At 43.4% G+C, this 14,917-nt stretch overlaps 1 protein-coding gene across 1 annotated transcript; it reads right to left on the minus strand.

Moving 5' to 3' along the window:
• Positions 1-5,660: 5,660 nt before the first annotated feature.
• LOC127049732 (protein CLN8-like) lies at positions 5,661-11,293 on the minus strand. Its single transcript, XM_050950978.1, has 3 exons — positions 11,056-11,293; positions 7,857-8,509; positions 5,661-6,171 (listed from the first exon to the last, which is right to left on the minus strand). The coding sequence occupies exons 2-3, from the start codon at positions 8,397-8,399 to the stop codon at positions 5,848-5,850; spliced, it is 867 nt and encodes a 288-aa protein (XP_050806935.1). The 5' UTR covers positions 8,400-8,509; positions 11,056-11,293; the 3' UTR covers positions 5,661-5,847.
• Positions 11,294-14,917: the final 3,624 nt, after the last annotated feature.

A 14,917-nucleotide genomic window follows, 5' to 3' on the forward strand; every position in this document is an offset into this window, starting at 1 on the left:
CTTTCTTTTAAGACCTGTTGGAGTTTTTCTTTACTTCAGGGAAATTGAGTCTGTACTCACCAGGGAATTGGTGGGAGGAAGAAATTGGGGAGATCTGTGTGTTGGATTGCTAGCCTGATTTTGCATTCCCTCTGGGGGAATAGGAAAGTACTTTTTGTTTCCAGGATTGGGAACAGAGAGGGGGAGTCTCTCTGTGTAGTTTCACAGAGCTTGTGTCTGTGTATCTCTCCAGGAGCACCTGGAGGGGGGAAGGGAAAAAGGATTATTTCCCTTTGTTGTGAGACTCAAGGGATTTGGGTCTTGGGGTCCCCAGGGAAGGTTTTTCAGAGGGACCAGAGTGCCCCAAAACACTCTAATTTTTTGGGTGGTGGCAGCAGGTACCAGGTCCAAGCTGGTAACTAAGCTTGGAGGTTTTCATGCTAACCCCCATATTTTGGACGCTAAGGTCCAAATCTGGGACTAAGGTTATGATATGGGCGTTGGGAGGGATTAGCATCAAGGCAATTCATTGAAGCAACACTTTAAAAACAAAGTTAATGCTATTTTTCAAAAGGTTGGGATAGTACATCTTTTAAACATTGAATTATAATTTTAATTTCATTGGACTTCTTCCTCTTTGGTTTAGCTAAACCTGAAAATACTTATACATGTACAGTATTCAGGATCAGGGTCTAACTCAGACGCAGGCCACACAGCTGGGGCACACAATACATAGACTCAAAGAATAATGTTAAAGTGGTGCCTTTTTTATCCCCTTTATAAAAACATTGTGACCTTGCATTGATATTAACGATCTGTAATAATGAAATAGGCAGTTTTCACCTGTTTCTTTATAAACATTGTTAATATGAAGACCTTTATCTTTTAGTTATACACAATTGCTGAGCATGATGTTATCCTTATCAAATATAACAAACATTATAAATACACAAAATGGTACATTTAGTATATACATTGCAAAGCTTATTTAATCACTGCAGGTGACCAGCGGATAAAGTTGAATATTCAAAAAGCAGACATCTCATCAGTAAAACAGTGAATGGAAGAGTCACACAAATTATAATTATTCCACAAAATACTTTTAATGATGCAAAGATGCCAAAGACAGCGTGCCATCTAAAAAATGTTATATTGTACAATGAACCCAACTCCATCCAGTATTTTAAAAGACAGTTTAAACTGACTTCTAAATCCATGTCAAGTGGGAGTCTCCCTGAGGGGAAGAGTAGAGCGTTCTAGAAAGAGAAGGCACAGTATATAAATCCTCAATCACTGTACAAGAAGAAAAATTTGCAGGACTTGGATACTGTTGGCAATCTAGAGGAGGGCTTGAGAGTTTGGGCTGGAATCTATACGGCAAGGGAGTCTATGTGCTTAGTGCATGACTGCGGTAGGTTTGTAGTTAAAAACAAAACACTGATTTAACAAACACAGAAAACACAACACCCAAGCCAATGCAAAGTGCATAGCCCAGGAGTGTGGAAATCAGAACAAGGTATGTGGCTGGAGCGTTTTGGATCTGTTTGAAAAGATATGGAGTATTGGCAAGAAGGATGACAAAAAGCACTACTGTTCTAGCTGTGTTAGCCCCAGGATATTAGAGACACAAGGTGGTTGAGGTAATAGCTGATATTGGTCCAATAAAAGGTATTACCTCAAACACCTTGCTCTAAGAAGCGCTACAATGATTAACCCTGTTCATGACAAAGGCAAAGAAAGTCTGGAGCATTGAACTGGGGAAGGGAGTACATTAACCTGCCAGCATTCGGGGTTAACCAAAAATTTTGTAAGTGATGGCAGCAACATACTAAGGGCTTCATCCAACTCTTGCTGAAGACAATGGGAGCTTTTCCACATGCGAGCATGATAAGGTGCTCCTAAAGGAGTACGCTAAGTTTTACATTAGCAAACCTACAAATGAACTACAGTTAGTCTGGGACTACAATAATAAAGCAATAATAAAGTCTTAGCAGCATTTAGGCATGATTAGTCTCTCATCCTTCAGAACTAAAGAAACATAAAGCAAACAGATGTTACTGGTCTAGGTCCAGAAGAATGAGAGATGTATCTATATGTATCTGCAGAATAGCAATAAACCTGACCAAACTGCCTACAAGTGGCAGCTCAGATGAGGAACACACATAACTAGTATAGATAAGTAATTTTCTAGATGTAGGGTACTTGTTGAGATTATAATTTTAGAGGGATTCATCCTTTATCCTTTCCTTTAACAAGTTCTGAGACACCTTTCTTCTCCACCACTCCTCTTCAAATAAAGCAAACTAAAGTATACTACACCCAAGATATCCTGGTGCTCAAGGTACACTATCAAGGTGAAAGTCACATTAATAAAAATAATGCCCTAGCTACATTTTTCACAAGACCGAAGAAACTTCCTCCACCCAAACAAAAATTCAGTTTAGATACATATCAACTTCATTCTCTGGCTCTTTTGCACTAGCAAACACTGATAGGTTAACAAAATTACTCATAAAATACCACCGAGGGGCAAGATGCCTGAAGAAGTATAAAATATTACAAGGTTTCTGTCCTGCTTACACTGGCTCCAGGATTAAGTTAAAATTTCTTTTCCAGATGTTTTCCTAAAATGAAATGCTGTTAATTAAAATTTTATATATCAGTGTAATAAAAGCTATTCTGTTCATAACAGGTTTTATAAACTCAGTTTTACAAAATCTACTTTTTCCCCAATTGTTAAATAATAATAAAAAAACCTATACAGTTCCTTCGAGATACCTACCCAGCTGCCTAATCCCACTGGGGAACACCCTTCCAATATGATTTTGAATCTCCAGCACTACAGCTAATCCCAGCCCCTCCAAGTGCTAAAACCAAGGCCATGCAAACTACTCCAAAAATTACAAGTATATCTCAATTTCCTGTTTCACTCACTTCTGAGGCTACTGTTCTTAGCCTCACTTCCTGTTCTTAGCCTCTACAAATTCTCCAGCCTCCTGGTTTCTAGACATTCCCAACCTATTTGATTTCCTCATCTCCATGCCTTCTCCAGGTGGCATTTTGCTCCCAAGTGACTGGACTTGCTGAGCACCCAACACTGGAACCTCTTGCAGTGAGGTTTAGCCTCTTTACGTATCGGGGTCACAGATTTTCTTTTCTGTTTATGAGGAACTGATTCATCCTCATCTCTTTTTGCAAACATTTTGCGTGTGACTTTTCTGCTCCTGAAAAGTGCTTGATTGACTGCCCTGGGGAATCCAGTTCTTTATCTGCAGGAAAAGATCAATGTGTGTTATGCTGCTCAAGCATCAAGCCTTTACTCTGATCTGGAGGGGCCACCCCTATGGATAACAGGGTAACTGATTTTCATGGCCTTTCTCATGAGACTGCCAAAAAGATGTGTGTGGGGGGGGGGTGAGGGGGAGAGTTGGAGTACTGTTCACTGGGAACTGGATTGAGACTACAAAATATATTTCACATAGTTCATTAGACAGCCTTCAGATAATCACTCTATTGCCATCAACTGGAGCTGGATTTGAACCTATGATCTAGAAGAAAAAGGGTCTGTATTTCAGGAACAGATATTTGATGTGTTCCCAAATACATTTCTGCTTGGGCCCAACAGCATTCTGAGCATTCGGTTTTTCCCCATTCCACCTGGTATGTGTCACTGAAATGCTTCATCTACACTATATATGATGTGCTGATTTATGCTTTTCCTTTTAATTAGTAAAACAGTGTATGTTACCCACATGTCCACATAACAAAACTATTAGGAAAATGAGCCTTGACCTAACATACTTCCATGTGCCTTACAGAAGCTAGTTACTTTGGGAAATAAATTCACCATGAAACAGAGTTCTTGTCAGATTGTGGGATTTGCCCCACACACATTTTTGTTTTTGCCATCTTATATGTTAAAACTAATGCATCACTCCTGCCATTAGGTGCCATTCCTGCACAGAAGAGTCTATTAGTCACTTGTCTACAACCTCAACCAGTACTGGTCCAATCAAGCCTGTAACTGGTACAATTATTTTAACCAGTTCTCCAAGACTAGTTAGCTTTAAACCAACAATATTTTCTTTATGTCAGGGAAAGATTTAGGGTTTCGCTAGATAGACGCTAGCGAAGTATTATCCTCAAAGAGCCATTTTATTGTAAAGAAAATAAAGATTCTAAATAAAAAAACCAAAGAAGATTTCTAAATTATGTTGTAGGAGTGTTGCCATACAGAGGAGCGTCCCTGAAGATTAAAGCTCCCTGTGTTGTCATAGAAGAGGTTCCAGAACAGGCAACAACCATATTCTTGATTTGGAGGAACCATCTGCACAAGTGAAAAGACAGCTCAACTTCCCTCTAGGCAGCTGGCCAACCAATCAGGTTACCAATCAGTGCCGAAAGCCGGGGTGATTTTGTGCAATGGACCCTCATACACTAGAAATTGTGCTAACAAACAGCTCATTATGGACTTTTATGATACTTTGCATTTTCATAGATTTTTAAGGCCTGGGGACCAATATGATCATCTAGACTGAACTCCTGCATAACACAGGCCATGGAACCTCACCCAGTAATTTCTGCTCTGCACCAAGCCCACACCTTCTGTTTGACCTACATCATTCTCCTGTATCTTTCAGAAGGATAACTAGTTTTGATTTAAAGACTTCAAGTGATGGAGAATTCGTTATAGTATTTTATGGGCTAGTGGTAAAAGCATGGGTCTAGGAGCCAGGTGTTCTGCATTCTAGCCCTAGTTTTTCCACTGATTTGCAATTTAACTTTGGACAAGTCACTATCAATATTTAGCACATATATTGAATGGGATTAATGGTAATCTCCCTCAAGGAGGAGCTGTGAGGCTTAATTAGCTATTTGTAAAGCACTTGGAGATTCTAAAATGAACGATGGAAGCTTGCTTTTCAATTACTAAATGACAGAGCACTGTCCAACATGAGAAAAATGCTGACATAATCCTGAGTCAAAGATTTTGACTGTGTTATTTATATTATATATATATATATATATATATATTGTAATAAAGTTCCTCCTCTACCTTGGGGGGTCCTGCGCTTATTGGCTGATTTTGCTAGCCTCAGAGATCTTCCTCTGCTGGATCAGGAGCTAGGAGGCTTTGGGGGAAACCCGGGCCCACCCTCTACCCCAGGTTCCAACCCAGGGCCCTGTGGACTACAGCTGTCTATAGTGCCTTCTGTAACAGTCACACAACATCTACAACTCCCTGGGCTACTTCCCCATGGCCTCCTCCCAACACCTTCTTTGTCCTCATCACCAGACCTTCCTCCTGATGTCTAATAATGCTTGTACTTCTCAGTCCTCCAGCAGTATGCCTACTCACTCTCAGCTTCTTGTATGCCTCTTGCCCCCAGTTGCTCACATGCACTTCCTCTCCTCTGGCCTGACTGTAGTGAGCCCTTTTATAGCATCAGAGGGGCCTTAATTAAAGTCAGATGCTTAACAGCCTCACCTGACTCTTAGCAGGTTAATTGGAGTCAGGTGTTCTCATTAGCCTGGAGCAGCCCCTGCTCTGGTCACTCAGGGAACAGAAAACTGCTTATCCAGTGGCCAGTATATCTCCCTTCGACTACTCTGCTCTTCTCAACTGGTCTGGGTCTATCACTATATATATATATATATATATATATATATAGATAGATAGATAGATATAGATATAGGAAGCAACAATTTTAAACACTTTTGATAAATGAGTATAGAATACTGATAGCCATCTACCAACTGATCAATATGTTTATAAACGTCTTGTAAATAATTCTATTTTCATGCACTCAGCAGTAAACCTGCCCCATGTTTTTCTAGCCACAGTTCACCATAATATCTGTTGCAGCACTACAGCCTCTTCTTTTGGCCTGTTTCACCATTTAATTTTCCAAAAGATCCATTTTTCATTGCTGTATTTGAAAAGTTCCAGTCAACTGGAGTGAGGAGCTGCTGAGTCTTCTTGTATGTCCAGTATGGGTTAAGTATTATTGTAAGTGCACATAATCCCATGAAAAAGACAGTAAAATATGGAAGTCCCATATTTTCCACCACATCATTCCAACTGGAAATGCACACCCACCACATGTGATAAGTAATGACCATGCGACAGTGAAACAGGTGGATCATTACCCACTGGTTTGCCTTCCAAAAAAGGGTATTAGACCAGCCAATCTGAAAAAAAAACAACGAAGAGAAATGAGATTGTTGCTTCAAGATAAAGCAGTTAGTGTTTTCTATAAATAAGAGACATATTTAGCTTTCCTGTTGTGTTAGATGTAAACAGCCATACATACACATACTCTCAATCATTTTCCTCTGGAGTGCTAAGAGGTGCTATATAAATGTGCAATCATTTGTCCACAAGAATTATAAACCATTTCATAAACTATGGCCATCTAAGTTCCCCCGATGCTGCGTGGCAGACTATAAAGGGTCACCCAGGCGCACAGCCACGGGGGCCTGAAGAGGAGAGAGGTAGGTGATGGGTGGAGAGTGGAGCAAGTTGGGACATACAGGGCTGCTGCGGGCCTCGGCCCCTGGAGCTGCTGCTGGCAGGGAGAGGTGCCTCAGCCCTTGAGCTGTTGCTAGCGGGGAGGGGATTTGGGGGGAGTCCTCTAGCTCCAGTCCCGGGGCTGCAGCAGTTGGGGAGAGGGCTAAAGGGAGTCCTCTGGTGCCAGCCCCGGGGCAGCCTGCACCCCAAACTCCTCATCCCCAGTCCCATCCCAGAACCCGCACCCCCAGCTGGAGCCCTCACCCCCTGCACCCCAATGCTCTGCCCCAGCCTGGAGCCCCCTCCTGCACTCCAAACCCCTCATCCCGGCCCACCCAAGAGCCTGCAACACCCACACCACACTCCAAACCCCTTGGCCCCACCCCCACCACACATCACCTCCATATTGGTGCACATAACAAAATTCATTCCTTACATGGATATAAAAAAATTAGAGGGAACATTGATGGACGTACAGTATCACATGCACATTGTCTTCGTCCATAAACCATTTCAGAAACTATTTAAAGCACATGTCACAATAGTGCAGTGGGGGTTAGTAGGGTCTGGGAATTTTGGCTAAGACCACTGAGACAAACCATGACTCTCTGCCTGGTCTAGCATCTACATGCATAAAAACTACCTCCCCGTTTAAGTTCTTATCAAAAGCACCTCAGAAGGGCTGAAGCGAGCTGTAGTTTTAAAGAATCCAGATATTTTAGAACTGAAGTTTAAACCACTAAGACATACCCTTTGGAACTCATTAAGGCTTGGAAGCAGGGCTGTTTTCTTTTCTCCCTACAAGCATGGCAGATCTCTTCAAGTCTATTCTCCCTTCCCCACATCCACAGAGGATATATAACATACATAAACGCTCATATGTGTGAGCACACATCTTTATTCTCCAGCAATAATGTTATGGCCTATATTACAGTTGTTGGACCTAATGAGCCATTCTCACGTTACTATTTAGTCTTAATAAAAAATCTTCTAAAATTAGAATTTAATCATCTAATCTTTGGTCCTATGCACTGGATTCCAACAAGTGAGTCAGAAAACTATTTTTTAAAAATCTCATTCATTTTGTTTCTTTATTATGAAATCGGTAAAATAAATAATTTTTTTGTTTGTTTTATACTAGTTAACTATTTTAGGGTGTTATAATTAAGGATTCCCTTGGTCAATTCATTTCCAGTTAGGATGAAAAAAAAATCTACCCTGATCCCAGAACATATCTCCAAATTTGGAGGCCATTATTTATTTGTTTTCAGATATATATATTTGTGGGGAGGGGAGTGAAGGGGCAACATTTTAAAGGAAACTTCTATCACCAGTAATTAAAACAAGATCATTAACAAGTTCTGACCTTTAAAAGTACCCAGGAGCAGCAGGTTGAAGGAGTGCTCATCTCAAGTAGCAGTCCCATCAGGGGTAGATAGTGTCCAGATTTTATGTTTGTTATCAGCCCAAGAAAGCCACCAAGGGCAAGTAAATGATGAACTACCAAGTATACATCAAACGTTTTGAAAATAATATTAGACAGATGAACACCTACATTTTCAAGCAAAAAGAAGCCAGAGGCTATTAAGCAATTAAACCAGCTCCACTTTTGCTGTGAATACACTTTGTCAGCTTGAAAAACTGGATCTATGAGCATGGCCCACAACCCAGCTATGAAACTCTGAACTCCAAACACGCCACGTGTGATAGTCATATTCCAAAAGACCTTCTCCTTTGCTGACAAAGCACGGTAAGTGGCACTGATCCATGAGGAAAGCCAGTGAGCTAAAAGAAATACTCCCAGGTAAATGAAAAAACCAGCTGCTAGTAATGTCAAACGAACTTCCCACAGAACATAGTTCCAGTCAAATACGGCTCTGGACATTGCACCATCATTGGCAAGATTCATTTCTTCCTTCTATACTTCAAAATATCAGGAGGGAGTCTGAAGCTTCTTACTCACACATTGGTCTACTTAAGGCTGCTGAGCCCATGCCATTACATACAGCAGGTACCCATCTGAAATTAAAAAAAGAAGAAATGAGACTTGTAAAGAATGGCTCTGTGTGTGCGTGTGCGCGCGTGGATGTGTATATAATATAAATAAATAAAACACGGGCACAGCCATTTTTGAAGAAGTCATTTATGAAAGCTCACTAATTTCACTACAGTAAAGAGTTTGTCCTTATTGGTCTTTCTTCCTTTTCATACTTCTACATACACAGAATACACACTTTTTTTTTTTTTTATCTTCAAGTCTTCCATTGCCTTTTTAAATCATTCCTCAGGAAGACATGGCTGAGATGTTTTGCTAACATTCCTGTCAATATTGTCAACACACTTAAAATAATTTGACAGTTTATCTGCCAATTCCTTACAGAATACTTGGCAATTGTTATATGACCAATGTTTATTTCTTCTAACAAGGTTCACAGTTCAAGTGTGAAAAGCAACAAGTACTACGACATAAGAAGGGGGCCAGGGCAAAAGGAAAAAAACAAAACAAAAAGCCTCCCAAAACTACAGACTTATAATTCTTTAGCAGCATGTTTAAGCATCACTGAATGTTCACGTTTCACCTGTGGAGCCCTATGGGTCTGAGGGCTTGGCTACACTGGAGAGTTGCAGCGCTGGTGGTGGGTTTACAGCGCTGCAACGTACTCACCATCCACACTTGCAAGGCACATACAGCACTGCATCTCCCTGGCTGCAGCGCTGGCTGTACTCCTGCTCTGCCTGGGGTATAACGATTGCAGCACTGGTGATGCAGTGCTGCTCCGCCAGTGTGGCCACCAAAAGCGCTGTTATTGGCCTCCAGATGTATTCGGAGGTATCCCAGAATGCCTGTTCAGCCACTCCCAACAGCACGGCAAATGCTGCAATTGTGGCCACACTGCAGCGCTAGTAGCTGTCAGTGTGGCCACACTGCAGCGCTTTCCCTACACAGCCGTACAAAGACAGCTGTCACTCCCAGCGCTGTACAGCTGCAGGTGTAGCCATACCCTGATTCTCATATACACTAAGGGCACTTTACAATGCCTGTAAGTATAAAGAAGCCATGAATTCTCAGTGCAGAATAACATGGCCCCAGTGAACAGATAGTAGATATAGATATTATAGTGTTTACACACAATTATTTTGTCTACAAAAAAGAAAATAAGAGGAATAATTCTTTATTATATGTTCTGTATTAACAGACCTTTGATACACACAAGAATGTACTTTTTGTCTGTTATAATGAGAACTTTTTAAAATCTTTTTTCTGTATTAAGTCCTATGTTGTGAAAAATAAATACAGCTTTTCAAAGTTTAAAAATTTTAAAAAGGGGAGCCCTGCTTCATATTTCTTTCTTCTGTGAGTTGTTTTAATTATGTATGTAGGATCAGAGATGTGCATGTTGTTTTGTTTGCAATTTTGAATATCAGACACCAAGAAACAAGGCATAATTTGACAACACTTTATCCTAGTAAATGAGACTTGCAGGATCATCTCATGAACAGAACTGCAACTTCTGAACAGTATTAGACCATTTTCCAAAAGGTCATTTTTTCCTGAAGCTAACTAAGAGGGTAGGACATCGAGAAACAATACCTCTAATGTCTCCCCCAGCACCACAGTAATATCATTAACTATATAGTCCAGAATTTTCAAAGTTGGGGGTATAAAGTTTAATTAAACTTCCTCCACATGATGTGGTTTAAAGATGCTGAACTTTTTTGTTGTTTAAAAATATCCATAATCACCAGTTCATTCTGCTGACGCATCAGAGTGGAGTCAGCATCACCACTGAACACAGCCCATCCTGTCAAATATGGCCATGGGAAGAACTGCCAAAAGAATATCTAATTTAACACAGTTTGGGGGAGGCAAAAGAGGAAGCTATATGGATCGTAACATAAATACAAAGATTCTACAAAAATGCTTTCCCTCCCTGCTCCCCAATATAATAAATCACAGAAGAGGGGGGCAATATCCTCATAGTTACAGAGCAAAGGAATGTTGCTTATTTATATCAACATTTACACCAGAGCAAACCCACAGCCTTGCCTCTTGGACGAGTGAGAGTTAAGGATCCTGATTTGATACAATATTACACTCTCTCTGCACAGATGTATACAACTATGCAACATGCAAGGAAGGGAAGAATCAGGTCTATTAACATAAGCATAGTTACACTGCTGTGAAGAGAAAGCCCCAGAAATATTTCCTGTATAAACTCCCCACAAAATAGGACAAAACAGAACACACTCATCCCACCCCAGCACAGCTACACTCAGAACTCCCCTGACTTCATGCAATGACATCATACTTCTCCAAGACAGAGGCTTTCTGAGCATTCACCAAAACCAGCAGCTACTAACGCTGTCTAACCCCCATTTCCTCCTCCTCCAAAGAGGAAACAGTACAACACAGAGAATATTTGCAAAAGAATCAGCTCAGGAGGGGGAAAAACAACAACGAAACAAGCCTATGCGGGTTCTCCTAGCCCGCCCTTTCCATTCCGAATGCCGGGGCTGTAGTTAATAAAACCCTTCTCCACCCGGCACCATTGCTGGCTACTCACTGGCTGCTCCGCTTCAGTGGCACGGAGGCCGCAGGGCTGGCTGGGCGCTTTCTCTCCGCGGCCCCTGTGCTTTCCTGTCATGCGCTCAACACACAGCGATCAGCCGACCGCGAACTCGGGGCTGCTTCTTCCACCTTTGCGGAGGCGGCTGCAATGGAAGCGGAACAGCCTTGAGCCCAGCTCCTCGCCGCAGCCAAGGGAGACACCCGCATACGGCAGAACGTGCTGCTGCCCGAGTCCCACCCCTACGGCTGACGTAAACCATCGCTCCCTCCCTGGCGGAAGGAGTGAAGCGCGTGATGTCACCCGCTTTGGCGCTCAGCTCTCCCTGGAGCTTAATCCTGCAGGGCAGGAGCGGGGTCAGGCCACACTCCGCCCTGGTGCTGCAGCCAAGTTCTGCGTTACACTGAGCAAAAGGGCGATCGCCCCTCGTACAGAGTCCTGACAAAACACTGCACGGGGAGTGTGCTGTCATTGGCAGCCGCAGCTAGAACCACTGAGCTGTGTAAACCTGGGAGCTGGAACCGAGGGACAGACCCCTCCAGTACCCCGCTGTGGGGCAGGACACATGTGTGTCCTGCACAGAAATAGTGTGTCGCACGTGTGTTGGCTGTATCCTACACGTGTGCAGCACTGTGGTATATTCAGGGGCGGCTCCATGCCCCAGCACGCCAAGCGTGTGCTTGGGGCGGCATGCCGCGGGGGGCGCTCTGCTGGTCACGAGGAAGGCATCAGGCAGGCTACCTTCGGCGGCATACCTGCGTAGGGTCCGCTGGTCCCGCGGCTCCGGTGGGGCACCTGCGGGAGGTCCACCGGAGCCATGGGACTGGCAACCAGCAGAGCATCCCCTGCAGCATGCCGCCATGCCTGGGGCGGCGAAACGTCTAGAGCCGGCCCGGGTATATTATTATACCAGGTCGTGTTATTTATTAGGGCTGCCACGTTTTGTCCAACTTCGTGTGGAGCATTTCTCACTGAAATAGTGATTTCCCTCTCCGGGTGCTCCCACGCTGGGGCAGGGGTGGAGGTGCGGTAGGAGCCTCTATCCCATGTGCCCTGCTGAAGCAAGAATGGGGTGGGGAGCTAGGGGTATATGGGGAAAGCCATGGAGAGTAGCCAGTGGAGAGACTCAAGGAAGGACATGAAATAAGATGCTTGGATCTTGTTGGGAGGGGAAGGGAGGAAGAGAATAAATTAACTGGGGGGCGGGGGGGAAGGAGGGCTGGGCAGGTAAAAGAGCCTGGACCAGCTGGTGTCCGGAGGCGGGTGTTTGGGAAGCATTAGGATTCTCACGTCTGCCTAATGCAAGGGATGTACCAGCTGTGGCTGGGAGCCCCAGGGCCTTTAAATCAACCCAGGGCTCCCAGCTGCAGAGAGGCAGTCAACCTGGGGCTCAGGAGCAAATTAAAGAGCCCAGGGCTCCTGCCACCGCAGAGCCCCGGACCCTTTAAATCCCCACCGCAGCTCCGGCTGCCGGAGCCACGGGTGGGATTCAAAGGACTCTGGGCTGCCTGCAGCCGGGGGAGCTCTGAGCCCTTTAAATCTGGCCCCAGCCCGGTCGCTGGAGCCACGGGCAGGATTTAAAGGGCTCTGGACTGACGGCAGCTGCGGCAGCCCAGAGCCCTTTAAATCCGGCCTCAGCCTGGCTGCTGGAGCCAAGGGCAGGATTTAAAGGGCTCTGGGCTGCCCACAGCCTTTAAATCCCCGCCACGAAGCCAGTGCGGTCTGGCATAGCGTACTGGCTTTTGCCGGTCCGCCGTACCGAACCGGACCGGCTTACTTTCACCTCTGTTTACCCCTGCCTATGCTTCTTCCTTTCTTGTACTTTCTTGCTCTTTGCAAAATTCCTCTCCTAATTCAGAAACACATTAGAGTGCCTGGATTTCAGTAGCTTTCATTAATATCTGTGCACATCACACACTTTATTACTATAATAGATTAAAGCAAAATAGCATGGATTTATTATGGCACACCTGTAATTTTTAGTGCACCTTTCAGTTTAAAACAATGCTGAAGGTAGACTTATTCATAATGTATTTACCCTATAATTTGCAAGGTGTGTTTTTAAAGCCTTGCATCCACAATGAATACAATTTCTAAACAGTCATGTACAGCTAACATTTCCAGAAATACCTATGAAAAAAGGAGTACTAAAGACAAGGGAAAACAATTTACACTTATGGACCAAATTTATCTCTAGTGTATCTGTACTGGCTTCAGTACAATCACACCAGAGAAGGATTTGGCCTAATTTTTGTAAACAGGTTGTATTATTTTTAAAATCTTTATTTCCTAGCTAGAGATTTTGAAGGACTGACTCCCACCTTGTTGGATTTGGAGGGTGGTTTCTGGTAAGCTTATTAGCATATGTGTAGGTTCTTTTATTGTTTTTAATATGTTTTCTCTGTAGTGCTTTCATCTTAAGAATAAACATGCTTGCCTAGAAAGTGCTGTGTGGTAACTTGTAACTGCTGGCAATTACAGCTGTTCCTAGCATCTGGAGAAAAAGTGATGTGCAGATGCTGCCCAGGGCAGATGGTCTGGCCTGCTGGGAATATCACAGTACAGGCAGGGAACTATGCAGCCTGGAGAAACCCCACTCGGAAGGGAGAGAGACCACTAACTTTAAGTTTCTTTTGGTTGCCAATTGCAAGTAAATACTTAGGTCTGCTTGTCACCTCCTTGTTAGACTAAAGCAGCATTCCACAGGCCAGAGCATTGTGGTGACTAAAGTTCAAGTACACCAACAGGCTCCTTCTGGAATAACTTTTCAGCATCATTGAGGCCTGGTCCACACTACAGCATTAAATCGATTTAAACAGCGTTAAATCGATTTAACGCTGTACCCGTCCACACTACAAGGCACTTTAAATCGATTTTAAGGGCTCTTAAAATCGATTTCTGTACTCCTCCCCAACGAGAGGAGTAACCCTAAAATCGATATTACTATATCGATTTAGGCTTAGTGTGGACGGAAATCGAAGTTATTGGTCTCATTCTTTTACTGAGCTACCCAGAGTGCACCGCTCCGGAAATCGATGGTAGCCTAGGACCATGGACGCACACCACCTAATTAATGTGCCCTAGTGTGGACGCGTAAAATCGATTTTATAAAACCAGTTTTATAAAACCGGTTTTAATAATTTCGATTTTATGCTGTAGTGTAGACGTGGCCTGAGAGAAGTTTCTGACCTTGGTCAGTAAGGCTATTATTTACCTATTCTCTGCCAAAGAAGCTTCCAGTAGTATGAAATTATGGGTACGACATACTTGTCAGAGATTCATGTTCAAAGCGAATGATAGCTTTTCATTCCCTATCAGCTTAGAGCCAGCCCCCTCCAGGTTGGTATTATGTCTCTCAGCTCACTTGGTACTTGAACTTTGTTGCACCATTCCTAGCTGATATCACAGACGGCTCTAGTGAAACAATTCTTAATGCAGCATTAACAACTTTTACAGCATTATTTTGCTTCACTCCCAGATAACGAAGGGCCCATTATACTTCCATTCAAAGCAGTCGAAAAAACTTCCATTTGGGTGAGGGATTGTGCTCTAAGGACCTGATCTAGAAGACTCCCTTTGAATTTAGTGGGAGTTGAATCAGATCTTGCATTTCTAAATGATGGCCATTCCTCACTATGCCTGTTCCCAGAACTGCAGTTCATGCTTTGACCTCCTCTCTGGCCTCCCTGCCTTTCTCTTCTCCAATCTACCAACACACTACTGCTAAAATCATCTTCCACTCTCACCGTCGAGACCATGGGTGGGCAGCCTGCGGCCTGTGGGCTGCACACAGCCCATCAGAGTAATCCGCTGGTGGAACACAGTTTGTTTACATTTGTATGGCCGCCCACAGCTCCCA

The sequence above is a fragment of the Gopherus flavomarginatus genome, chromosome 4 (genome assembly GCF_025201925.1).
Source record: "Gopherus flavomarginatus isolate rGopFla2 chromosome 4, rGopFla2.mat.asm, whole genome shotgun sequence".
NCBI lineage: Eukaryota > Metazoa > Chordata > Testudines > Testudinidae > Gopherus > Gopherus flavomarginatus.